Source organism: Urocitellus parryii, chromosome 9 (genome assembly GCF_045843805.1).
Source record: "Urocitellus parryii isolate mUroPar1 chromosome 9, mUroPar1.hap1, whole genome shotgun sequence".
Lineage (NCBI taxonomy): Eukaryota > Metazoa > Chordata > Mammalia > Rodentia > Sciuridae > Urocitellus > Urocitellus parryii.
The window spans coordinates 59,466,989-59,493,327 of record NC_135539.1 but is presented as its reverse complement, the minus strand read 5'-3'; the positions used below and the strand labels follow the sequence as shown (position 1 = coordinate 59,493,327).

General features: G+C 32.7%; 1 protein-coding gene across 2 annotated transcripts in view; it reads left to right on the top strand.

Annotated features, from left to right (window-relative positions):
* Positions 1-17,499, top strand: part of Trdmt1 (tRNA aspartic acid methyltransferase 1) — a 51,260-nt gene extending 33,761 nt beyond the window's left edge. For both annotated transcript variants that reach the window (XM_026408143.2, XM_026408144.2), the window contains 8 exons: positions 1,053-1,124; positions 1,732-1,797; positions 2,603-2,672; positions 3,761-3,844; positions 5,125-5,468; positions 7,623-7,680; positions 9,164-9,293; positions 14,662-17,499. In XM_026408143.2, the coding sequence (XP_026263928.1) occupies positions 1,053-1,124; positions 1,732-1,797; positions 2,603-2,672; positions 3,761-3,844; positions 5,125-5,468; positions 7,623-7,680; positions 9,164-9,293; positions 14,662-14,762 (925 nt within the window). In that variant the 3' untranslated portion in view covers positions 14,763-17,499. The remainder of the gene's footprint in view (positions 1-1,052; positions 1,125-1,731; positions 1,798-2,602; positions 2,673-3,760; positions 3,845-5,124; positions 5,469-7,622; positions 7,681-9,163; positions 9,294-14,661) is intronic.
* The last annotated feature ends 8,840 nt before the right edge of the window (positions 17,500-26,339 follow it).

Here is a 26,339-nt window from a genome sequence, read left to right as displayed (position 1 = left end):
TTTCTAGCTATATATGAATTAGGTAGGATATACAGAACAGAATGCAGCCCCAGCACAATGAAGCATTCATGAATTACTGCAGTGGGCCCCCAGTATCTTTCCTGCTACCCCATATACCATGACTGCATTAGCTCAGCTCTGGCTGCTGAGGGCAGCAGTAACTGATTCTATAGTTATCATTTGGAACACAGAGGAAAGGGACAGAATCTGAAGAAACAAAGAATTCTGAGAAATCTATTCAAATCCACTCTAATCCCTTTGCAAGTCTTCAATCCACTGATGGTTTTGGCCCTCCTCTCAGGAATGAACAAACTAAGTGATGTCAAGTAACTTATTTAATCCTATGAGGCTAATAAGTAGCAAGGTTTTAAACCCTGATCCTCTATTCCTGTTATGCAGGCCCAATCCAAGTCTTCCTTTCTACTTGACCCTTGATCATATTCTAAATTTTATGAAGTGTAATTACTAGCCCAGATACTACCTGTTGATATAACCCGTCCTGACCCTAGTTTGTTTAACTATGCTTATAGAATAGTCTTCAGCTTAAGTTGGTATTTACATTGGACAAGATTGTCTAGTCATCTTATTTTTTAATCTGCTTAAATGATGATTATCACTGTGCCATCAACTCCAAGTTTACCAACCTACCCAAACAACTTATCTGAATTCTTATTGTCTCTTTTGGAACTAAGCAAGATGTCACCAGCAATTGTATATGTGTATTTTTCCTAAACAAAGTGATTTTAAGAGAATAATTGGTTTTATTACTCATTGACTTATTATTATTCTTTGCTTTGTGTGAATTACTTTGACATATTGCTTTGTAAAAATAAATTTTTGGTTTGTTTATTAGATATGTAAGGCTTTTTTTCTTTTTAATTAAATTAAATGAGTAAATAAGTAAATGCATTTTGTTTATGATAGCAACAGAAATGATCATTTTTTATCTGTGAGAGGACCAGCTTTAATTCTCAATTTTGACCTTTTAGAAGTGATTTGATATCTTTATATAAAATTCTTTATAATTTTTTTTGTTTTCTTTATTCCTTTAGAATTGGCTTACAGGGTGATATGACTGATCCAAGGACAAATAGCTTCTTATACATTCTAGATATTCTCCCAAGGTAAAAACTTACATTCTTGTCCAAATTTATCTTATATTGAAGACTATGGGTCTGGAAGAATGTGGGTTTCATTTCATAGAAATTAGTAGTTTATACATACTCCCTTTAGATACTATGCATACCGTTTATTGTCTTATGCCATGACTAATAGAATAACTGCAAATGTTTTATGATTTCACACTTGCCATGACAGTGAGTGACAGGGAGTTACAACTTACTAGTTAATTCTATTGCCTCTGTTCATAATGGTAATGCAAATGATGCTTTTGTTGTGAATACTGTTGCCCATGGCCTAGAAATTTGTGTTAACCCTAGATATTCTCATGCCATGTGAGTGGCAGTCCTTTGAATTGTGTAATGCAAAGGCTTTGCACAAACCTATATTTTGAGATGAGCTTCAGTGTAACATTTAAAGTGTAAACTTTATCAAGCATGCCGTGTTTATGGAGAAAAACAAAAAAAATTGAGTTGTTTCCATCATATACATTTTTATTAAAAGTTCAGAAAATTATTTAACCTTATAGTTCCCACAAATAATGATTTTCTTTACTTTTTACTTCTTAGTAGTTAAATATTTAATATTCCATTTGTTTTTCTTTTTTTTTAGATTACAAAAATTACCAAAGTATATTCTTTTAGAAAATGTTAAAGGTTTTGAAATGTCTTCTACCAGGTAAAAAATGTATTTGTCTTTTTTATATCTTGGTGTATTTTATAGTAGGAACTATTGTACAATAAAGAACTCAAAAATAAACATGTACAATCTGGCATTTTATATGTACTAAATATTTATTAGTATTGCTTGTGACTAATAATATGAAAAGTATTACAGAGGATTTTCTGGAGGGCTGTGCTGGAGATTTACAAAGTTTTGTTCTACTGATTGTCCCCCATTTTGATATGTTTGAATTTTTCCAGACTGAGCATTGATTTTCATGGGAATGATTTTTTTCAATATTAGTCACTTATATTGGTGACTGTTGCTTTTGAAATAGAAGTGTTTTTTAGCAAGAACTGGTCCTATTGATGGGCATTTCCTGCTCTACAGTTAGACATAAGAAAAAGCCTTGCATCAGGATTTTGTCAGATGGTAGTCCAGTTGGGCAGAAGTCATCCGTCCGAGTCCTTGATTCACCTACTGTCCATCATACGAGTGTTCTCATCTGATCTGCTACCAGGAAGATATAGTTTTAGTACCCATGGAAAATCCATCATCAGTAGATTAGCAATTCAAACTTTTCATCAATTTAGATACATTATCTGGCATCTTTATTTACTTATAAGAGAATTATCTGTGTCTTTTTATTAAAATATAAATTTTCAAATACTGGAACTGAAATTAAGATAATTATCTTTCTAAACAGCTTGAGTGCAGTTACAATTTTCACTTACAATGAAGCTTTCTATACACTATTTTATGTAAGAACTCCACTTGCGAGAAAAGGGTGAAAATTCTACTCTTTCTTTTCTCTTTTCAGAGACATGTTGATACAAACAATAGAAAATTGTGGCTTTCAGTACCAAGAATTTCTGTTATCTCCAACCTCTGTAGGTACAACAATTATAATCCATTATATAAACTATAATTGAAAGGCTTTTTACCCCAATGTAAATTTTATTCAATAAACAGAATAGTTTTATTTTTTTATAATATTTTATGCAAATTCTGAAATTATATCAGACAGGGATCTTACTTTCTAAAGACTGTAGTACATACATATAGATATGTGTTGGAGCTCATAAAGAATATATTTTTATTTTATTTTTCCTGCACTGGGAATTGAACCCAGGACCTTGTACATGCTAGGTAAATGTTCTATCACTGAAGCAATGTATTATTCTTTTGAAAAATAAAGGATAGCACATTTTGGAAATATATAAATGTGGCATTTACAAATTAGGTGTGTTATCTAGATAATGCCTGAAAGTAATCCAAAATAGAAAAGGAAATGAACCATATGATAATTTTCCAATTATACTTTTTATGACATAGCATTCAGCCACAAACATTCATGGTTAAGAAATTAAGGTAACTGGTTGTAAGATAAGCTATTTGACAAATTTTGATTTTGCAGGTATCACTGTTGTTTGTCATTTTTTGGTTTTGTTTTTCATAATCTTTACTGTATTATATAGTTCTTTGTCCAGAAATGAAAAGAAAACCCACTTAAAAAATTAGGTAAAAAGCTATAGAGATTGATAATATATCTAATCTCTAAATTTATTCCCTACTTTTTCCCTTTTAACTTCTAAAGTAATGAATCTTCCTTTATTAATATAATAAAGTAATAGCCAAGAATAGCTATATTTGGTTTTATTTTTGTGATTACTGCAATAATAAGTGTAAACATATTTCTTTTTACTTAGAAAGTATAAAATAAAAATTACTCATAGAAATAATGACTTATCAGACTCATTATTTCATTTGAGTAAAGATACAGAATAGCTGTTCAGGGTTAGAACTTACTAGAATTTAACAGGTTTCAAATTTGTTACAAAGAAGTTTTCCAAAAATCAGTAACATAGTTTTCTTTAGCAGAAGCTAGATGTATACCTGTACAAGTTGTTTTACTAGGTGCTAAAGTTAGTACAGATTTCTTTTTGTATAGTAATTAATTGCTCTGCTTTGATTGCAGCTTGGTATTCCAAATTCAAGGCTAAGGTATTTCCTTATTGCAAAGCTTCAGTCAGAGCCATTACCTTTTCAAGCTCCTGGTCAGGTATTGTTATTATGGTTCATTTGTTATAAATATATCCCAGTCTGCTAACTTATTTTCAAGAACTACTTTGTGTGGATTTATATCTGTCCTATAGAATGTGTATATACGTATAGACCATACTCTGTGTCCATCTCCAATATCTTTGTCCTCTCTGAATGTCAGTTTTATTGGTTTAAACTAAACAAACCCAAAATGAAGCACTCAAATTTCTTTTTTCATTAGGAGGAAAAAAAGTGAAAAGAAAAAAATTACTCTTGGTGTTGTTGTTCCCCCATCTCTCCCCACAATTTTTCTTCTGACCGTTGACTATTTGCATTTATCATTTTCTCTCCCCAACTGAAGATTGGTTACTTTTGATAAAATATAATATACTGTCTTAAAAATTATTTAAGAGTATTTTAACACAGTGATTGCATTTTCTTTAAAACTAGTACTGTTTTTAGTGTATTAATTAAATATTGTATAATTAAATAGTGTATTAATTAGTACAAGCTAGAGTAAAATGCTTAATTGCTGTAGATAGGACTCTAATTATGGAACCAATTTTATGTGCTTTGATTAAAAAATGGGGTGGATAACAGTTTCAGTGGTTCAATTAAGCTCTCTATAACCATCACTATTAAGTATTAAAATGCCAAGTCCTACTAATAGGGAATCAGTTTTGTTATTTCTTTTCTTTGAGATATAATACTAATATATTTCCCTTTCCATAGTGGACAGTTCCAAAAGCAATGTATAAAGTATATTATCAAAGACTTAATCCTTGAAAATGCCTGGAGTGGCTTTCTTTTATAAAATGGGACTTTATACATGGTTATGAGTTTTGAAGAAACAGGTTTTTGTTGTGGGACTCAAGTAGAAATAACTTTTTTTAATCACTAGTTTTATTTTAGATTATGATTGTGTTCCAGTTTTTCCTTTCAAATAAAGAACATGGAAAATGTATATTTTTGAAATGTAATGTTGCTTTCTAAACTTTTTCAAATATTATACTGTACCCATATTTAATATACTTCCTATTACTTTGTTGAATGTTTTGTTAATAAATACAGAAAATAGTAATTCTATGAAACAAATCATCTGTAGCCTGATGGCACTATAGCTATATGATTAATAACTTGAAATAACTGGTACAAACACAAGATAGCCACAGTTCCTTTCTAATAACAACACTGTAAACATTAAAGAGGTATTTACATAATATTTACTGAACATTATTAATTTGTCTTTTATTTTTAATAAGACTTTTGACAGTTTCTATTTTTTTTACTTAATGCCAGGTACTGATGGAGTTTCCCAAAACTGAGTATGAGTATCCACAAAAATGTGCAGTGGACGCAGAAAATAAAATTAAAATAAAGGAAACAGAACCCAATATTTGCTTTGATAGCAGTATGGAATGTTCTGGAAAAGATGCCATCCTTTTTAAACTTGAAACTGTAGAAGAAATTAAAAGAAAACATCAACAGGACAGTGATCTCTCTGTGCAAATGTTAAAAGATTTTCTTGAAGATGATATTGACATCAGTCAGTACATTTTACCCCCGAAGTCATTGCTGCGATATGCTCTTTTATTAGATATTGTTAAGCCCACTTGCAGAAGGTCCACATGCTTTACCAAAGGGTAAGTTTTAAAGAGACCTTATTCATGTTATATTCAAAATAACCAGGTTTTTATAGATGTTATTTCCTTTAGTTCTTCTCAAAACAAGGAGAATTTTATAAAATGTTTCTGATAGCATTTTTACTTATATTGTTATTATTTTTGCCCTAATTGTCTGTTTCATGTTCCAGTAGAACACAAGTAAAAATTCCTTCTGGCAGAACATTATGTACACCACCCACAAAAGTGTTCAGAAGAGAGAAGGCCATTTGTTTCATGACCTTCATAGGAGCTTAAATACTCACGGTGTAAACATGGTTTTTGTAGCTCATAAATTTCCAGTGTTTTAGCACCTTTCTTTCTATGACACGTCAAACCTCTAAGAGTTATGTCCACTCTGTGATCATTGTATAAGAAGAAGTTATATTTTAATCTAAATAAATAAAATTGAGTCAGCTGAAGTACATTCAATTAATTTTTAATTTAAATTTTTTTTTGAGGGAGTAGTATATTTCCGTGTTTCAAAATTCGAAAGTCACTAAATTTTTTTGTTTGTTTTTGTTTTTTTGCGGTGCTGGGAATTGAACCCAGGGTCTTTGAGCAATGCTCTACCTCTGATTCATAGCCCTGGCTCTTAAGGTACTAAGATTGCTTAAGAGTCCCTTCTACTTCTGTTTCTTGGCCGTTCAGTATCCCTTCTTGCAAGCAAACCAATATATCAATGCACTGTATAATCTTTCTGAAGTATTAATTGTAAGGATGTGTTTAAGTACATTATTATATGCCTTTTTTCACTGCCCAGTATAAATTGGATATTATTTCACATCAGTACATAAAAGTCTTTTTTATTTTCCTGGTATGGGTATATTATTACTTGTTTTACTCATTAGTTATTGGCTAACATTTAAGGGGCTTCTTTTGGCTTATTTATTGAATGTTTAATATATTTTTCATCAATGTTTTTAAACCTAGAAAGAACATTAGGCCTTTTCAGAAATCTTTTGCCAAAGATCCCTACCACTCAGCCTCATTTGATAGGTAGTTGTATGATTTGACAATTCAAGCATTTTCTTCTTACCTTCTCACTAGATATGTTGTATAAGACACTGTGCCCCTGGTACAATCCTGACAAACTTATTCTAAGTTTATCATACTCTGCCCTTGTACTTCTAGGGGAAAGGGTTTATTACTTTACAGTACCTTAAAAGACTTCACTCAGCTGTTATCTATTGCCAAGTCCAATAGGTTCTGTTTAGGACTCTCATAAAGTAAGACTTATCAATTCTGTGATAAAAAGCAACCTTGAAATTCTTGAGATGGTATAAAAGAAACTTTACTATAATGTCTTTTTTATTATAGATAATATATATAAATACAAATTTATATGCACAATATATGTGAAAAAACAATTTCAAAAAATTATTTTTCCTTTGTGTGTGTTTTTTTTTCAATTTATACATTAAATTTTTCTCTTTGCAAAAAAATAATGTTAATATGTTGAACAGCTAGCTTGATAATGGTATTGGAAAAAGGAATACTACAAATACCTTTCATTTCTGAAGAATTTTATACTTTTTATCTTTTTTACTTGATGTTCTCATTCTTTTTATTTTTTTGTAATTTTTTTCTTTTTGTATTAGAGCTTAATGGTTATGGTCTAATTCTTATATGAAAATGACTGTAAAAACATACTGGGTTAAATGAAGGGCAAACCCAGGCTTAGAGGGACTGTATTTATATGGTATTAGAAAGCAGGGTTTAGGCATTATGAAAAGATAAATGGTTTAGGCATTTTAAGAAAATGGCCACAATCTATTTTCATGTATGTAACATTTGGTGGCAGGATGCCAGTATTGAATTGTCTTTTAATATAAACTTCATAGTTGCTAGTGGTGAACATTATAGATGCGAGAATTAAAAAATGACAATAATACATAATTTAATTGTGTTTAAGCAACTCAAAAAACAGTTTCATGTTTGGGTTTTGAAAATTTTAAATAGAGTTACCTTGTGATTTTTACCTAATAATTTTTCAAAGCATATTATATCATCTGTAATGAATGTGATATCATTCCAGATATTTCAGAAACATGTAGATTACATCATTCAAGAAATAAGAAATTAAGCATTAACAAATACATTAGGTACTACATAATATTCATGTTATTTTTTCAGTTATGGAAGCTACATAGAAGGGACAGGATCTGTGTTACAGACGGCAGAGGATGTGCAGGTACCATGGATGTTTTAAAACTGAAATATTTTAAAACTTTCAATAATGTTACATCAGCTGGTGGTATAGCTCGGTAGTAGAGTGCTTGCTTAGCATGCACAAGGCCCTGCACAATACCCAGCACTGAAAAAAAAGTATTATTATTATGCTCAGCATTAGTAGTACTTGCTTGTAATCCCAGCTACCTGAGAGGCTGAGGAAAGAGAATCTTGATCAAGGCCAGCCTGGATAATGTTGTCAGACACATTTAAAAAAAAAAATCTACATTTGATACTTAATTTGAGATTGTCAAAACAATTTTACATGTTCAATTGAGAATGAATACTTTACATGTTCAGCTAGGAATAAATATGTTATTCATTTATGTACATATATTCACATAATTTCTTTGGTATAAGATAAGTCTTATTGCTGTGTATGTGCTTATGCATAAGGAAGGTTTTGTTTTTATTCTTACTTTTGTTATTCTTATATTCTGCATTTCTTTTTTTTCCCATAAATAGTAAGTTGAAATTTAGCCTACACTAGTGAATGCTCTAAAATTTCCATAGGCATATTAATATTGGAGTCCTCTTTTGTAGCACATATTATAAAACTTCCTTTTAAGGAAAACAAAATCTGTTTTAGCAATATACTTTTTAAATTCTTTGGTTGTAAACTCTTCATGGTGTTCTGGTTGAATATATGCCTAGTAGTAAGTTTTATAATTTTTAAATAATTTTAAGTCCATATTATCTTCTTTTATGCTGATTCAAACTCTTAACTATTAATAAAATTTACTCAGGATAAAAATAGTATCATATGCAAATGAAAGTCTGGATTTGAGAAATCATTTAATATATTTTGTCATTTTAAGAAAGTTTCTTGATTGGATGAAATTGATGGTCAACAACAAATATTTTCAATGATCTTATTAGCAATGTAAAATTGGCTTTGTTGGTTGACCTAGTTTCCTTTATATCTTTCAGTATATTTCTGTTTTGTAATATTGTCAATGATTATTTATATTATGATTAATTTTAAGATAACCAAAAATGACAGATATACTGGAAAGTATCCTGATCAATGTTAGCCTTTTCTTCTTTTTACAGTTTAGATTGCCATTGTTGAGACAATTATCTACTTTATTACACAGAGACACTTTTTTGCTCATGCATTTTGCTACCATATATTAGGGCAGACTATATATCCACCTTCTTTTTTTCTTTTTTAAAATTTGTTATTTTTAGTTATACATGCCAGTAGAATTTATTTTGACATATCACACATATATAGAGTTTAACTTCCCATTCTTGTGATTATACATGGTGTGTAGTTATACTGGTTGTATATTTATGTATGAACAAAGGAAAGTTATGTCTGATTCATTCTACTTTCTTTCCCATTTATGTCCATCTTCTTAAAGCTGTCTCACTATTGGAAATCTTAACAAATATGTTTCCAACACGCTACTTTTTCAGTTATCTTGGATGTTTTCTTACAGATTGAGAGTATCTACAAATCCCTTGGCAATTTGCCACAAGAAGAAAAGATAACAAAGTTGTCAATGCTTAAACTGCGATATTTTACTCCTAAAGAAATAGCAAATCTCCTTGGATTTCCTCCAGAGTTTGGTATGTGGGATCTGGTAAACCTCATCTTTCATTTATTGAAATTCTCAAAATTCATTAGAGAATTTTCACATATATATGTTATGAGTAAGCCCTTGCCCACACAGGTAGTTTCAAGAAACTTTCTTTCCTAATTGTGCCATTGGGGGCATTTTCCTGTTCTCTTTACCCTTTCCCTAAGAATCTGCCTTTCAGTCTATTCCCTTCTGACTCAGTTTGCTCTCTCCTTTAATTTTAGTAATGGGTCAGAGTTCATTGGCAAAAATGAGCAAATCAACAATTCCTTACTCTCCCACTAATGATTGTTAAATCATCTTTTTTTTTCAGCTTATCTTCTTGCTTCCAGATATCTGTTTTTTTTAACTTTCATATTTTTAAATTGTTTTTCTAAATATACATTACAGTAGAGTTGATTTTGACATATTATACATACATAGACTATAACTTATTCTAATTAGAATCCCATTCTTGTGGTTGTACATTATATAGAGTTTCACTGCAGAGGTTTGATTTTAGTAAATCGCATGCTAGGTCTTATGAAAGAATGCCTATGATTAGCTTTTTGAATGAAGAAATTAACAGGCAGTTTAGTTGAGGATTTGGGGGAAGGTGTTTGTATTTATTCTCCTCCACAGTACATTTTCATCTATTGTGTGTCTTTGTCCTTTCCTACAAGGGTTAATTAATGGAGAACAGGGCAGATGGAGAGGTAGTCTAGGAAAGAACTTTCCAAAGGAAAGAAAGGGAGGTCAGGAACACAGATGCCAGACTTTACAAAGATTAGGGGATCTGTACCAGGGCATCTCAAGAACAAAAGTGAAAATGGGAGTATAGAGTGAGAAACACAGATTTCTAACTCCATTGGCAGTCCAGGAACTCTGGGAATTGTTGCTGTGAAGAGATCAGATACATTTCCCTTGCTTGCTGAAAGCAGTGGTAACCCCTTTCTCATCTCATTGTGGGCCAGTGCTCTGAGATGGCTTTTTAGGGTTGGCAGTGGATGTGCTTCCAGTACCTGGCTAATGGTCAGAGAGAAACATAGACCTCCCTAACCAACTTCCAAGGTCTACAGAAGGAGGAAATGTGGTTTTGACAACTCTGAGTAGAAATTTGAATGTAGAAAATTGAAACTGTTAAATCTAATACTATTGTAATATTAATAACGTTACTATTATTGAAATAAATAATGGGTAAAATAAATCATGTTTCAGATTCTAAATAATGAATTTGCAGATGAGGTTTTAGAACATAGATTTCTTTGTACATTGGGAACAAACTGGCAATGTAGTGGATTGTCTGAGCCCAGTTACAGCAACCAAGTTTATTTTCTACTCCCTGCATTTATTTATTTATTTATTTATTTATTTATTTATTTATTTATTTATTTATTTATTAATTCATTCATTCATTCATTCATTCATTCATTCAGTTACTCAGTCAGTCAGTCATTTTTGCTGATATATTCAGTTCCAAATATACTGGGGAATGTTATTAAGAAAAACATACTTTCCTTGTCTTAGTTTATGTCACAAAGTGAGTGAAACAATATCACAGAACAAATGAAGAACTGAGAATTGGATTCAGAATTCCAATTTTGAATTTGCTTTTCTAGTTATTATTTTTTTTTTGTTTTTAGGAACAATCAGATATATTTTACAGACCACTAAAGAGAGACAAGCAATTGACTATCAAATAAAAATGAATACCTACGTTTTATTGCAGTATTTGTTTTATTCTAGAAGTAGTAGTCACTCTGGTAAAACTGAAACTTGGTGAGGATACAGACAGAGCCCAGAGTCAGACTGAGTTTGAATACTAGTCCCACTTTAACCCCTTTCTTAGATTGCAGTTTCCTTGTTTGTAAACCAAGGATAATTATAGCACCTATTTCATAGGGTTCCTGGGACAGTTAAGTGAGTTAGTGTGTTTAAAATGCTTACATAATATCTGTGACAATATAAAATTTGTTTGCTTTTATTTTAAAATGGTAGACATTTATTTACTTTTATAGATTTATTTCATATTTTTTCTATTTAAAAATTTTAGGTTATATAAATAGATTTTTTCGAAGTTCTTTGACTATATATATATATATATATATATATATATATATATATATATATTTATGTGTGTGTATATATATATATAATATTCATGCAAAAAGTGTCTTTTATATTGCTGAATCTTCTTTTCTGTGGTATATTTGTGTAGAGAAGCTTGCCCTTAAGTTACCACTGAGCAGCACCATGACACACTGTCCTTCACAAGTGTTTCCAACTTTATTGACTCCGGGTCCAAAAATGATGATTGTTTGAGCTTTTTGTCCACTGGCTATGATAGATTTGCATTGATCTTTCTGTACATTTTGTCCTGGTTCTTTGTGACTGGCAGCACGCATTCCTGAGGTAGCAGACTTTGGAAGAGAGGGACTCTAACTGGATGAAAGCTACTATTTGACCTTGTTAATTTCCATTTCTTGTGAGGATTATTATTACTTTAATGTATCTAAGTTTTTAAAAGGTCACCTTTTAATCACTTATGTAGCTTTTCCTGTAAGTAAATTTAGACTTTAACATCTGTATATAAGGTACACATGGAAACACAGACACATACCCACACATACACACATACACACACAATTTTTAGGAATTTGACTTTTTTCCAAACCTTCCCCCTCTTTGTTATAATCTTAATATTGCAAAAGATTGTCCTTGGGATATTCTAAAGGCTTCTTTGTAGATACACTTCTACCTCTGGCTACTTTGATCTAGTTTTTGAGGTGAATAAAAATTTGCACCCAAAACGTATGCTCTCTATTCACCTCACTTATTGTTTCTTTTGTTGAGAAGAAGCTTTTTAGTTTGACTCCATCTCATTTATTGATTCTTGGATTTTAATTCTTGCATTATAGGAGTCTTATTAAGGAAGTCAGGGCCTAATCCAACATGATAGCGATTTGGGCCTACTTTTTTTCTATTAGGCGCGGTGTGTCTGATTTAATTCCTAGGTCCTTGATCCACTTTGAGTTGAGTTTTGTGCATGGTGAGAGATAGAGGCTTAATTTCATTCTGTTGCATATGGGTTTCCAGTTTTCCCAGAACCACTTTTTGAAGAGGCTATCTTTTCTCCAATATATGTTTTTGGTGCCTTTGTCATATTAATATAAGTGTAATTATGTGGAATTGTCTCTGTGTCCTCTATTCTGTGCCATTGGTCTACCAGTCTATTTTGGTGCCAATATCATGCTGTTTTTGTTACTGTAGCTTTGTAGTATAGTGTAAGGTCTGGTATAGTGATGCCACCTGCTTCCCTCTTCTTGCTAGGGATTGCTTTAGCTATTCTGGGTCTCTTATTTTTCCAGATGAATTTCATGACTGCTTTTTCTACTTCTTTCTTTTTCTTTCTTTCTTTCTTTCTTTCTTTCTTTCTTTCTTTCTTTCTTTTTTTTGTGGCAATTTTAGGATGCTTTTTCTATTTTTTTGGAGGAATGTGATTAGGATTTTGATTGGAATTGCATTAAATCTGTATAGTGCTTTTGTTAGTATGGTCATTTTGACAATATTAATTCTGCCTATCCAAAAAGCAGATTTTTCCATGTTCTAAGGTTTTCTTTAATTTCTTTCTTTAGCATTCTTTGCCTGTGATATATTATCTTTAGGATATGTAATTTATAATCATGATCAATTGCAAATAATGGTTTTTAATAGCAATTACTGTTTATTTCATTGCTATTAATATGTCAAGAATTAATGAAGCAACTTTAGAATAACTAACTCTACCCATGATCCTTACAAATATAATGAAATTTTACTATTTTTAATGCTTTTAATTATGTCCTTCATTTTATTATCTAATTTAAATTTCCTTCAATTTATTGTTATGCCAAGTGTCCTGAGTGTGAATAGAAGTCCATCATGAGAAAATCAGTATGTGTTAACAATGTATGAAAAACAACTGATGAATTTTTTTGTATCCAGAATATGTAAAAAACCTTATAACTCAACAATAAAAAGAAAAGATAGTCCAGCTCAAAAATGTGCCAAGGATTTGAATCAGCATTTCTTTAAAAAAGATAGACAAGTGGCTAATAAGCACATGAAAAAGGTGTTTAATATGTTTAATTATTAGGGAATTGTAAATCAAACCACATCATACTCATTAGGATGGCTAAAATAAAAGATGGTACTAGTGTTGGCAAAGATGTGAAGAAGTTGGAATTGTCATTGGCTGCTGGTGGAAATGTAATGTTGTCTCATGCTTCAGAAAGCACAGTACTGCAGACATTAAACATAGCATTTTTGTATGACTCAAGAGCTTCACCACTAGTTATATGTCCAAGAGAATTGAAAACATTTTCACACAAAAATTAATACATGAATGTTCATAATAACATTATTCACAATAGTCTAAGTGTCTTGCCAATGAATGAATGAATGATAAATAAAATGTGGTATATTCATGCAATAAAATTTTCCTCATCCATAAAAAGAAGTAAGTACTGAAACACACAATGATGTGAATGAACCTGGAAAACATTATGCCAAGCAAAAGAATGTTTTAACACAAAAGAACATATTTTATGGTTCCATTTATGTGAAGTGTTCCCAATAGAAAAATCTATAGATAGAGAAATTAGATTAGTGGTTGGGGGACATGAGGGGAAGTAGCAAGAGACCGTTAATGGGCATAAGTTTTCTTTTTTGAAGTAATGAAAATGTTCTAGAATTAGTGGAGATGTTTTAAAAAAAACTATTCTAAAACCACTGAAATTTTATAGGTGAATTCTAAAATTCATCAGTAAAAGGATGAATTTTATCTCTATAAAAATGTTACAAGATAAAAGAAACAACTTAGAAAAAAATGATAGCCAGTACTTTATCTAAAGTTCATTAATACATGAATTTTTATGAATTCTATTTCTGTGAACATCTATGTGTACATATGTGCATGTATGCATCACCCATAACTTGATGCTATATAATATACTGGGATATTATAATATTCATTATGTGGACAATATAATAAAATGCTACATAATATTTTTGGATCCAGACTCTTCATTTATTAGTAAAACTTATCGGAGACTTTAGTGATTTACAGTTATATGTTGTTGAACATTGAGGATGGATTCTGAGAAATGTATACTCAGGCAACTTCATAACTGTGTAAACATAATAGTGTACTTATACAAACTAAGACAACTAAATGTCACTAGGTGATATCAACTTATGAGACTACCATCATATGTGCTTGTTGACTGAAATGGTGTTATGAAATGATCCCTGTATCTTTGTTAAAGGATGAGTCCTTTTAGCTCTAGAAATTACTATTACAAATGATCAAATTATGAATTTTTATCTCTCTTTTTTAGGATTTCCTGAGAAGATAACAGTGAAACAGTGTTACCGTCTACTTGGAAATAGTCTCAATGTGCATGTAGTAGCTAAGCTGATCAAAATCCTTTGTGAATAATTTTGAAATAACTCTGGAAAAGGATCATGATATTCTTTCATGCCCAGATTATAATTCTTAAATTCTATTTTGATGTAATTTTGATTAAATTTAACTAAATTATTTTAATCTTTCTTTAAAAATTTTAGAATTCATCTCAAAATTTAGAATTTATCACAAAAATAAATTTGTTTTCTCAAATTTATATTACTGTATTTTATAAAGTAAAAATTATTTTGCTTTATAGAGAATATATTTTCATATGAAAGTAATAGATATATATGTCTTTATAATATGTATATTATGTGTTATATATAATATGTTATTATTATCTTTACAATATTATTACTCCTAAACTTAGAATGGTGATTCTAATGCTAGCCTGTTTGAAATATTGGATGTTTTTCTTAATTCCCATCTTTTGGATATTTTTACTTAAATCCTATCCTTTAAATGTTTCTTAATTTAATGTAAACAGATAATTATGATATTTGAAACCAAATTGTCATTATTCAACTTATCAACTTATACAGCAGTCTGAAGAATATAATAGAAAAATTAAATTCATGATTACCTCTCCATCAGGAAGCCTTAGCAAATCTAGGTGTTTATTATCTAATTATCTTTTTTTTTTTTATCTCTCTCCGAAGGGTCAAACTCAGTATGGACTTTGCTTTAGTTTGCTATTATTAGAGTTTGTTTTTGCCTCCCTTCTCAGCTTGTGAGTTAAATTTGCCTGCAGTCTAAGGAATGTACTGTAGCATTAGGAATTTAGGGAGGAAATTCTACTCTGACCCCATTATATTTGGTGCTAGTCCCCCCCGCCTCATTTTTTTAAATTGTTGTGACATGCCTCTGATTTAACTTTTATAACTTTTAACTTTCTTGTCTCTCCTTGCCAGAGACTTTTTGGAATTCAGGTTTCTCATCAGTCTGAATTTTGCGTCATAAATCCTGCAGTTTTGATTTTAGTAATAAAAGCAAGTGATACAGAGAAATGAAAAGAAACAAGACCAGAAATTATATCACAAAATATTAATTCATATTTTTTATTTTTTAAGCATAATCTAAGCCAGGTATGGTGACACACACCTGTGCTACTTGGAGGGCTGACACAGGGGGATTACAAGTTTGAGGCCAGCCTCCACAACTTAGCAAGAACTTTTCTCAAATTAAAAAGGCAGGGGCCAACAGGGGTTGAGGTGAGGATATAGCTCAGTTGTAGAGTGCCTCTGGGTTAATCCTCAGTACAAAAACAAAAACAAAAACAAAAATTCATTCCTATATAGAGAAATTTTAACCCTTGTTTATTGCAAGTGAAAGCATAAAATAGTAGAGCTGCTGTGGAAAACTGTTCCTCAAAAAGTTAAAGATAGAATTACCATAAGATCTACAAATTCCATTTCTGGGTATATACCCAGAAGGAGTGAAAGCAAGAACTTGAACAAATGCTGTGATTGTAATAGCATTATTCATAGCATCTAAAAGGTGGAAGCCACCCAGGTGTCCATCCATCAATAGATAGATGGATAAATAAAATGAATATGCATATAAATACATATAATGGACTAGTATTCATCCTTAAAAAAGAATGAGATTATGATACATGCTGTGAACAGGATAAGCCTTAAGACATTCTAGTAAGTGAAAAAAACCAGTCACAAAAGGACAAATATTATTATAATTCCACTTATATTAGATACCTAAAACAGTCAGATTCCCAGAGACTATAAGTAGAATGGTGGTTGTCAGGGATTGTGGGAGGGAGAATGAGGGATTAGTGTTTAATGGATACAGTTTCTGTGTGAGGGCTAATATAGTTCTGGGAAATGGTTGGTGGTGATTGTTTCATAATAGTGCAAAGGTACTTAATACCACTGAACTGTATACTTAAAAATAGTTGCAATGGTGAAATTTTAAATTATATGTATTTTGCTGCAATTTAAGAAAATTATATTTTATTACCAGTTTTTCAGAACACATAAATAGATATATTTAGGGAGGCTATAAGCCAGCACATGTATCAACAATCACTATCGACTTTTTATATTTGTGTTTAAAGATAAACTTTATTGCAAGTCTCATAAATTTTATTATATAATCTAAAACCATTTTGGCACACTTTTGTGTAGTTTTCTTCGATGAAAAATTCTTTATCAATAAAATGGTTTATAGTTTAACCATAATTATACTGTGATTATAATTATGTAATTACAGTATCTGACATCCCATTGAGCAATATTATTTAAAATACATATTAAGTTACAGTGTGCTAACTATAAACACATGAAAGGTCTGTGGAGACATTTGCTTATAAACTAGAACACAGAATAGCTTTATGAAATTTTTAAGTATGTATTGAAGTATGTATTCAAAGGCAGATGGTAATTTTGCCCTTAACTCATAATTGAAAATATACACTAGCAAGCATAAAATTTACACCTTAATGAAGAAATATTTACCAGTGTCATTTAATCATATATATATATACACACACACACACATATATATGTATGCAAACATGTATGTATATGTATGTGTGTGTGTATATATATAAACACACCACACACAACTAATTTGGAGAAGTCACTTTATTGAATGCTACATATTGGTAATAAATATGCATAAAATTTGCACTGGAAATTCTGTTTTCTGATATTTCTTAGAATTTGTTTGGTATAATAGCCTCTACTTTTCAAGAAAACTATATGTAATTAAACCTTTGCTGTTCTTCACAATAAACTGTTTCTTCATTCTCCTTTTTGCATCACTCTGTTCTTTATAAAAGCTTGTTAGGTAATTCTAAGGTATTTATTATCTTGCCTCATGATTTTAGTATATTTTAAGGACCCCAAACCAATGACAAAAGATGGTTAAATGAATCAATACCAAAAATTATTTATAGATGGTTACACAATTTAATTCAAGCAAAATTATTTATATTGGAAATTGATTGTGAGGAGGAGAAGGGTAATCGTCATGGAAGTCTGAGCCTGACCATCCTTAGTGTAGGCTGTAAAGTTGAATGATGGGGAGGGTGTAGGTCACCTTTCACTGTGGGGTGAGCTATGCATTGAAAGGTAAGAAAATACCTACCACCATCAGCCACTTGCTCTTTCTTAAGAGCTGGAGTCTTTTAAAGGGGCAAAACTAGGAGTTCACATTATAAACGATGACAAACTACCCAGCACCTTTTTTAAAAGTATGAGACTAATGTATTCCTTGAAATGATCTTTTAGAGATAAACTTATTTGGTAGAGAAACTCTTCAGTTTCCCTGTGAGCTGCATCGCTGCCATGTTGAATGTAAAAGTGGATGGTGTTAGAGGTGAGGGCAGCCACTTCAGTGCTAGGTAGGGAGTAGGATTCTTTAAAAAAAAAACACACAACTTCTGACTTTGGTTTAAATTTCAACCTACTTAATCCAAAGTGATTAAGTCAGACTTCTGAGGAAAGACAAATAAAGCCAGGGACAAATTAAACTGGTTTAATCCTAGCCATAGGAGTACAGAATAAAGGTGCAACTACATTTCATCCAACATTAAGCATATACTAAAGGATGCATTCTGTGGGCTGATTACTGTATTTCCAACTAAACTAAAGTCACTCTGGTTACTCTTGTTTTGATAACTTTATAATTTAGAGTCAAGAGAGGTTCCTAAATAAGTCAAGGTCACACAATGAGGAATTTATTTTAAGCCCATATAAAAAGAGTGGTTGAAGTTTGCTCTTCTGAGTTGGTTATGGTGTTTAAGAGAAGTTTAACTTGGGCTTGGCCTAAAGCTCAGTTACAAAGTATATGCTCAGCATGCTCAGGACCCTGGGTTCCATCCCCAGCAGCAACAACAACTAAGAATTTAACTTCTAATTTGGTTTTATTATTTTACTGATAATTTGAAGCCACCAGTCAATCTCCTGACTGACTACTAGCTTTGGACTTTGAAACTGAGTGAGGGTCATACGGACTCAGCAGTTTTCTCAAAGTCTGTGGTTGAACTCAAGATTATATAATTTTTTAGACACAGCCTTTGGACCTCTCTGCTGGTTAATTTTTTCCTCTCAATGTTTCCTGTCCAAGTGTAGTGCGTACAGCTATCATGTCAACTTTTGGCATGTGTCTTTTCTGGTTCTCTTTCCTCATTTGTCACACCCAAGATGTCTACTCACACCAATATTATATTTGGGAGTATCCTTCTGCATGTTGTATGAAATAGCAGTTATAAATCTCGCACATGTTCTCTGGTTCAGACTACACCATCCAGCCTGTCTGCACGTTTTCCCTCTTGTCATTCCGTCTCTTTGCTACTGAAATTTTTAAAAGTTTACATTAAAATTTTTTCCCCTGTTTCTATTTTTGAGACCTCTGGGAACATTTTATTCTTATAGCCTTCAAAATCTTACACAATCATGATCTAAACTACATCACCATTATTTGTCTTCATTTGTGAGTTTATTTTTAAATGTATTTGCTCAAAAAATACAAACATATAAAAAGACTCTTTTGACTTCTTGATTCCTAGGTTCTAAAATAAATTTGTTTTATATTTACCATAGGTTCTGAGTCTTTTTTCAACAATGTTTAACACTTCAAGGACTCCCATGTACACCATGATTGATTCCTAAAGCTTCCAAAAATCTATCTCCTTTTACCTATAAATAAGACCAATATTTTCACAAATACTAAAAATTGGAAGTTAATTTTCCCATAGAAATCTGTTCCTTATAGCTTTATGTTGTTTTTATTTCTCTGCTTGTACATAGAATGCTTTCATTGTTTCCTTAAGTATTTGCATTTTGTTTGCATTTCTATGTCTATTCATAACAAGGAAGATTGGAATTGTGAGTGTACATGGTTGTTTAGCCAAGTTGGCTCTATAATCAGATGAGATCACCTAGAAAAGGGAAAGAGAAAGGCGGAGGGCTAGAGCTGAACTCTTAATGTTCCTGAAGATTCGGTTTTTGGATCTCTCCACCCTTCACTGTCTGAATCCAGTTTCTCAGATATTTTCCCCTCTTTTTATAACTTCTACTCTTTTCCTGCTGATACTCAGATGACCAAGATCTGATATTTTTCTCAAGCCCTATTGTAGAATCTTCATGCTGGATCATTTTCAACTGGATAGCTTGCTGTCACATCAAATTAAGCATGTTGAAAAATTAAACATCCTATATTCTAAAATCACTTCCACTCACAACTTACTAATTCTCTTTACAGTAACTCCTACTCTCCCAGTCTTCCAAATTCAAACCCTATAACCCAAGATCATCTTTGCCTGGTCTTTCCCACTCTGCATTTTGTTTATCAATAAAAGTAGGTTTCCCAAGGAAAACTTTCTCTGATAGATGGTGACTTATTTTTGGAAAAACTGATGTCACTTTTAAATCTGAAAACATACATATTTGCTGCCAAATTTGTGTGCTTGGCTAAATGTGGACATTTACTAGATTTTAGCCTTCTGAATTTAATCTAGATGGATTTCATTTTTACTAAAATAGTTGTTACTTTGCTCACTTAGCTAGTTAGTTACACAAATACAGTTAAATTGCACATATAAAAAATGACCAAAAACACATACTAAAATATGATACTCCTTGTGTAGAGATATAAGTTGAATTTGATACTTGGGAGCTGATTCTATGAATGAATGAACAATAAGCTGAGGAGTTGTTATGGTCTGAGTTGGTTTTAGTGAAAAATGTTTTGTTCTAGAGTATGTAAACTTCCAAAGATTTTTAACATTTTTTTTCACTGCTGTGTTCCTAGCCATATTAGTTCCTGGCACATAGTAAGCACTCAGTAAATACTTGTTGAATGAATGAATATAGTAACCTGTTAGAGTCTGTAAACAAGTCAGGATGGCACCTGGCATTTTGCCAGAGGGAGTGGTTTGTGAAGTAACACTATCGAGCCATTAAGTGTGGAGATTCCTTATTGGTTGACTGCTGTATCTAGTTTATGTTAATTAAGATAAGCTGTGTGGAATGTATAAATACCTCTGTTGTCCTACAATAAACGGCTCCCACTCCTGCTGTATCAATGTACACAAGTTGCACAAAATAACCCCCCGGTTATTTTGCTGCAGCCGGACTGCGGCAGTAACCATACTGGAATTGGTATCAAAATTATAATGAGGATATCACAATGTGGAGTTTAAATGGTGACTAGAAGTCACTCTCCTGAAAACTACTGAATTTGTTTACTACTGCCATTTCTTCCATACTCAGAGAAATAGTCAAATTTACTCAAATCTGGGACACATTTTAAAAATAATTCTAAGGTAGACTTCTGGCTTTTAGGGAAATGATGCAGATAATTTTTTTTAAAATACTATATTCTAATTTCTAGTCTTGACAAAAGATCATGGACTTATCTCTTCTTGTTCCCCCTTAAGTAAAATTGCCAGCTCTGGGTAAGCATAATTATGCAATAGCACATCAGAAGAACTCGGCAAGATGAGAAAAGAAACAAACTGGCTAGGGACCCTGAGACTGAGGGAACCAGCATAGTTTCAAGACATTTTCTTGCTGTTCCACTCAACAAAGGAAAGTAACCACAGGCTTAGTGTTTACCAACGCATACCCTGGAGGAAAAAGGCAGACCAGGAAGGCTCATTCTTACCCTAGATAGAACTGAATCTTGGAGGTAACACCAGGAGAGTCTGGCTCCATCAACCAGGACAAGGTATCAGAGGAGCCCCTGGCAAAGATGCAGGTACAGTATTCCACTTCCCTGTCAGACCTGAGACTTCTCTCACCTGCTAAGGGGTGAGCACTCAGAGGATGCCAGCAAGGGGTATCCCACCATAAAAGCACCCCACCCAGAAAGTTTTTTCACTGTAAGCCATAGAAGCGTCTGGTACCTGGCCTGGCCTGGGAAATAGCCTCTTTTCTCTTAATGTAGCATTATCAAGGGCCACTGAAAGCCTCTGTAGCACCAGATAAACCAAGCAAACCAAAATAACAGGGCAAAACCTCTGAAAACTAAACTGCCTTTGGAATCACAGTCACAAATGTAAGCCAGAACCCGCATGCTAAACAAACAGTGACTGTCCACTAAAATAGAAGATTAAAATAGGACTTAATGAGTGTCCATGCTAGGACAAGCTATCCAGGAAACAATCTTAAGTCACCTGTCATACCAGGAACTTGAAAAAATCACAATTTGAATAAGAACAGTTAACTAATGACAATACCAAAGTGAATCAGATGTCAAAATCCTCTAACAAGGATTTTAAAGCAACCATCTTAAAGATGATTCAACAAGCAGTTACAAATTCTCTTGACACAAAAATAGAAAAGCAGCCTAACATAGAAATTAATGAAAATCCAATAAAATATTGATCAATTATATTTAACATTTAATTAACAGACATTAAGTAGATATTAATAAATATCCAACTTTTTAAAAACAATTAAATGCAATTACATAACTGAAGAATAAAATAACAAAACCCAGAAAGAACCCTCTCTGGTGACAAGTGGTCTTAGATTGTATCCTGGATATTTTGTCTTTTAAGTCTTCATTGTCAGAAATTAATGATGTGCCTGGGCATGTTTCCTATTCACTCAGCTTCTTTAATTCACACCTATCTTTTCCCAATTTAGGATCAATAGTAGAGTAAAAATGGCAGAAGACAATCCGTGAACTTCAGGAAAGATCTGTCAATGTGAATAACAGAAAACAGGCTCATAAAGAAATAAAAAATAAAAATAATAAAAATAATACAGAGCCTTAGGGACCGGTAAGGCAGGAATGAGAGCTACCATTCATATATTTGGAGTATTAGAAAAGAAAAAAGCATGGAGCTGAAAAAGTATTCAAAAACAACCATAATGACTGAAAACATCCCAGGTTTGTCAAAGCCCCATAAGTAAAATAAAACAGCCAGAGAGAAGTGATACAGATATATAGCTAAACTCAACTCTCCTATCCTCCCCCTCTCTTCCCCTCTCTCCTCCCCTCTCCCCTCCTTTCTCCACTCCCCTCTCCCTCTCCTCCCCACTCCCCTCTCCTCTCCTCCCCATATATTTGCAGTTTTTTACAATTCTTGTTAGGGAGACCAGGTAGTGGTTGGAATTAGGCTTATGTGAAACTAAGAGGAGAGGGAGAACCCTAATTTTATTCATATATATCTTATGATTTTAATCATGTGAAATTATTAATCAGAAAATGGACTGGAATAAAATACCAATAGGTAACAGTTACATTAGAGTAACTAGATTTTATTTTTCTTGTTGGTGTTTCTTTTAATTGAAATATTTTATAATTATATTCTTTCTCTCGAAACACTCTGTTTCAGGCCTCTAATGTTGAGTCTGATAATTGTAACTAGATTTTAAGTTACTACCTCATTTACATTCTGGTGGCATGTAATACAGTTTCCTAGCCTGACCTGCTCCTTCCAGGACAGCCTGTGTCTCAACCAGCCAGCTCTTTATCCATAGTAGTACCTCTCTTAGCCGCTGACAAATAATGGGTAGCTAATAATTATGAACTTAACTAACTTGCATATGAGTATGCTAAGTATTATAAAGGAGTTCCAGTTCTTTCACAGCATAGGGAATTGTTTGGATAATTCTATTGGTCAACCAAAACAAGAGAAGCACATCTGATATTATTGGGAAAGTTTTTAAGGCCAGAATTGTTTATAACTCTTAGGGAAATGTTTATGCCTCTTCTAAACATAGTCTAGGAATTGTTGACAAAGCCCGATTTAGCAGTACTTTTGTAATAAATACAGTCCAAGCCACTGTAAAGAAAACATACAAAAAGACAAAGGCTTTGTCTTTCTTTTTTATAAAACTTCGAATAATGATACTGAAAAGACAGAGAGGTGAGGTCACCTCATCCTTCTTCCTGCCCTTGATGACAACACCTTAAATCTTCCCACAGATCTGTGTGGCACTTCAATTAAAAATCGCCTGGGAATGATGGTCCTTTGGAAGGCGTCAGCCTTATTAAGTCAGTCCTCCCAACATAAATCACATCAGGAAGGCAAAGCCTCCCCTCCTGAGATAAAGATGCCTCTGTGTACTGCTTCCATTTGTGTCTTCCTAATTAAAAGCATAAGAGGCAGAGTTTCAAAGAATGTCAAGTGTCCCCCAGACTCTCCTCTCCTTCCTCCCCAGAGGTGACACCCTTGCTTCACTTGTTCCCTTCCTCTCATTGGACATACAATGTGTTTGTCAAAAGTGTTATTGCCTTCTTTACAGATCAGATCCAGTGTAAATGGTTCACAGTTTTTTACCCCTAGTACTCCTTTAAAAAAAAAAATATTGGTTCTTTTTAGTTATAATAATAGAACTCATTTTGGCATAATTATAAAAGCATGGTATAGATTTGTTCTAATTTGGTCCCCAGTATGTCTCCTTTCCCTCTATTCCTCCCTCCCCGCATGTCTTTCCCCAGTACTTCTGTGGCCATTCATGTTAGAGTCTCAGTGCAGACACTTTCCTCTGATTATGGACTTAATTATATCCAATCTTACATCATTGCCTTATTTAGAGACTATTAGGAGTCGCCAAGTGGAAAACCATTTTGTCCATTTGGAAAGGGACCTCAGGAGGATTTCATCCATGGTCCTAGCCAATGACAGCCTCTGCTTCACGGTTTCATGCCTTCATGGTACTCTAGCTGGGGTGGAGTCAGAGGGACAGCCAAAGTCCCTATTCTGGCAGCTGTTGGAGGTAAAGCTGAGTTATTTCCTCACTGACTTTGGAGCCCTTAATCCTAGCCATTTAGGTTTCCTTTGCTAAGTGCTTTGTCTTTAACAAATCCCTGTCTCACAATGATGCCAGAACCCCCAGTACATACATTATGTTTTCTGGAAAGTGTGACATTCCCTTGTGTTAATGTTTATGAAGTGTGTGTGTGTGTGTGTGTGTGTGTGTGTACGTGCACACACCATCAACACCCCTGAGTTCCTGTCCAAAACCTTATTCCCCATTGTATTTCCTCCCTGGATATGAAATTTCTCATTGTTTATAGTATGTCCGTCTTGTCAACTCATCCATCCAAGATATCTCTGTATTTCAACACTCTCCTTATTTTCATGAGTTCCATACTTCTCATATTTGAAAAAAAAACAACCTGAAAAAATAAAAATCCCTTCAAACTCTGAATAATGCATAACAATCTCCTTTCTCAGGAAAATCTCTGCCAAACCTGAATTATTCAGATGATGATGATTAACTCACAATTCTTTTTCTTTCTTCTCCAGGATAATTGTAATCACTGTCGTAATGAGCATGGAGAACAAATGCCTGCATTATGTTCCCTGACTCAAGGCCATGTTGCATTTACAAAGATCAGCTCTTGTCACAGGGGTGGACTTGGTAATTTCCTAGGTGGTGGTGCTTTCCCCCATGAAGTGAGCAAGTGAGTAGTTTTAAACTTACATGAATTTCCATAATTATTTTATGTAGTCCTTCATGGAAAATGAACAGATGATTGGAGTGATATTGTATTGCCCCGAAATTTTGTAGAAAACCACAAAACTGGCATATATAAATGTACCTTTTAAGCAATGTTATGTCCTTGACAAAGAGAATGAGTTAAGTACCATAGAGGTTAAAAGAGATTATGATATTCACAGATATTTCCATTAATGACTAAAACCAGATTATTTCTGGACTTTTCCATTTCAAACTGACAGGAAAATGAGAAGAGACTAAAGACCGAACCAAGGTTGAGTTGAAGTTATAGAATGTGATGGAAACTAGCATAATGGTGTGACAGTCTTGTCTACTCTTCCATTAAAGGCACCTCTTCCATTTCAACATTCCTTATTTTCATGAGTTCCATACTGATCTGGACCTCCACATAAATTCAATTGGCCTACCAGAAATATTCCCCCTAAGGCATTACTGCATTCAAGCTATAGGAGCAGCTCCCTATCATATCAAAAAGTTTGAGCCAACAATCCTCAATATGCCACTTAAGGCCCTTCATCAATGTTCCCATATCTATCCAACCACTTTTTTCTAAGATGATTCCACTGGACTAGTGGAAGTTTGTTTTTGTAGTCTGCCCATTCTGAGCTTTGGGCATCTTTCCCAGAGTAGCACATGTTGTTTTACCAACAGCATGTTGACATATATTCTTCCCCACACCATTCTGGCTTCATTATAGCTCTGTAAATTTGTACTGTGACTCTTTTGCAAACCAGAGAAGTTTACCAAGTTTACTTTCTTTGAACTTCCCTTATTGTTGAGGACTTTGCATATTAGCAATAAATGTTTATTAAGACTACAAAATAATGGAATTTGATTAAAGCTAATTGGAATAAAAAGAGAACCTTGAAATATAAAATAGAAGTTATAGGAAATATATTAATAATGGCCATAAGGCAATTTCTAAGAATTTGGGGAGAAAAGTAGAAAACAAGGTGATCAATTAAATCTACATACTTCATAGAAAAATCTTCAGCAAACTTTCTTAACATTTTTCCCCTGAAAAAATTGAGTGCCCCAGGAAAAAAGTGCCTTCAAAAATTTGGGGTTCCCCAGTGAATTTGCCAACCTGTCATTCATTCAACTTATGATAAACCCTACTGGTTATAAATACCATCTAGGCAAACAAAGTCTATCACCTATTTTT